Genomic DNA, 1,540 nt, shown 5'->3' on the forward strand with positions numbered 1-1,540 from the left:
CATACCGCTCGCTCACACAATTTCCATTTCCATTTCCCACTTCCAGTCCAACCACTCTTTCCCTAACTCCCTGTTTGTTTCTCGAGAAAATTCTTTTTGTGTGATTTTTTCATGGATACAGGTGGAAAAGTGAAGAGAGGAGCTGGAGGAAGAAAAGGCGGCGGTCCAAAGAAGAAACCCGTCTCCCGGTCCGTCAAAGCCGGTCTACAGTTCCCAGTCGGTCGGATCGGTCGGTACTTGAAGAAAGGCCGATACGCTCAGCGTGTCGGTACCGGTGCTCCGGTTTACCTCGCCGCCGTGCTCGAGTACTTAGCTGCTGAGGTAACCAAATATTTTTTTGTTGCTTTTGACTATTTAGGGTTTCTACTTGAATTAGTTGCTTCTGCTTGATTTAGTTATAAAGAATATGAAAAAAAAAGTAGAACTTGTAATGGAGAAGTAATTTAGGTTTTCAAACTTCGGAACTTAAGAATTTGAAGCTAATTTAATGTTCATTTGTGGGTTTTAATTAGAACCAAACATTTAAATTAGTTTATTTGTTTGGTTTTCTGAACTATGATTCTGTTAGATCTTGCATTACTGTAGTCTCAAGTAATGAATTTGTTGCGGGTTTTAGTTAGTTCAATTAGTAAAGTTTTGTCTCTTGAATAAGAGATTTGGGGTTCAATTTCTGTCCAAACCAGAAATCGATTGGTATTTTGGTTTGATGATATAAAGTAATGATGACGGCATAGGTTAATGAATTTGTTACATTTGCTATATGTTTGCTTAAACTTATGATTTGTGTGTATTGGTCTTAACGTGTAAATTAGTTTTCTTGTTCACTTTTAAGAATATTGTTTTTTTTTTTTGGTTTAGGTTTTGGAATTGGCTGGAAATGCTGCAAGAGACAACAAGAAAAACAGGATTATCCCGAGGCATGTGTTGCTAGCCGTGAGGAACGATGAAGAGCTTGGAAAGCTTCTTGCAGGTGTGACCATTGCACATGGAGGTGTACTTCCCAACATCAACCCTGTCCTTCTTCCGAAGAAGACCGAGAAGGCGGCCACAAAGGAGCCCAAGTCTCCAGCCAGGGCCACTAAATCGCCCAAGAAAGCTTAATGTGTTAAAACAAATTCAGTCTTTTGTGTCACTGTATGTAATTTCCTATCTGTATGTGGCTTGTAGGGAAGCTTTTTAATGTTGTTAGGAGTTAGGACCATTTGTACTCTTTGTTTCCATGTCATTGTAGTGTTAAAACATCCTTTGTTTTAAGTCATTGAAATGAAATTGCAGCCCAGTTTGGTATTCTCATTTGTTACTTTGGTTGAAGTTGTTGTAATGTAATTAGGCTTAATTTGGGTTGTTTGTGGTTTTGACCATTTGGTTTGTTGTGTTAAGTGTATAGAAGAAAAATCCTAGCTTACACATGTGAGTTAAGAATTGTGCTGCATGTGGATGTTGATTGAAGGGGTCCTGGTAATGTATGTGGAATTGGATGATGAAAGTTTGGTTTTAATGTAAGGAGCAGAGCATTGAGGAAAGCTGTCATTCAAAAATT

The 1,540-nt window shown here is 38.4% G+C and overlaps 1 protein-coding gene across 1 annotated transcript; it reads left to right on the plus strand.

The window, feature by feature from the left end:
* Positions 1 to 1,287, plus strand: LOC126691655 (histone H2A). Its single transcript, XM_050386704.1, has 2 exons — positions 1 to 321; positions 859 to 1,287. The coding sequence occupies exons 1-2, from the start codon at positions 112 to 114 to the stop codon at positions 1,099 to 1,101; spliced, it is 453 nt and encodes a 150-aa protein (XP_050242661.1). The 5' UTR covers positions 1 to 111; the 3' UTR covers positions 1,102 to 1,287.
* The last annotated feature ends 253 nt before the right edge of the window (positions 1,288 to 1,540 follow it).

This window comes from Quercus robur, chromosome 7, assembly GCF_932294415.1.
Source record: "Quercus robur chromosome 7, dhQueRobu3.1, whole genome shotgun sequence".
NCBI classification, from domain to species: domain Eukaryota; kingdom Viridiplantae; phylum Streptophyta; class Magnoliopsida; order Fagales; family Fagaceae; genus Quercus; species Quercus robur.

Excerpts from the sequence above, each read along its gene's own strand:
- LOC126691655 (XM_050386704.1), top strand. The coding sequence starts at position 112 with ATGGATACAGGTGGAAAAGTGAAGAGAGGAGCTGGAGGAAGAAAAGGC. Across the intron at positions 322-858 it reads TCGAGTACTTAGCTGCTGAG|GTTTTGGAATTGGCTGGAAA; the intron begins GTAACCAAATAT and ends TTTTTGGTTTAG.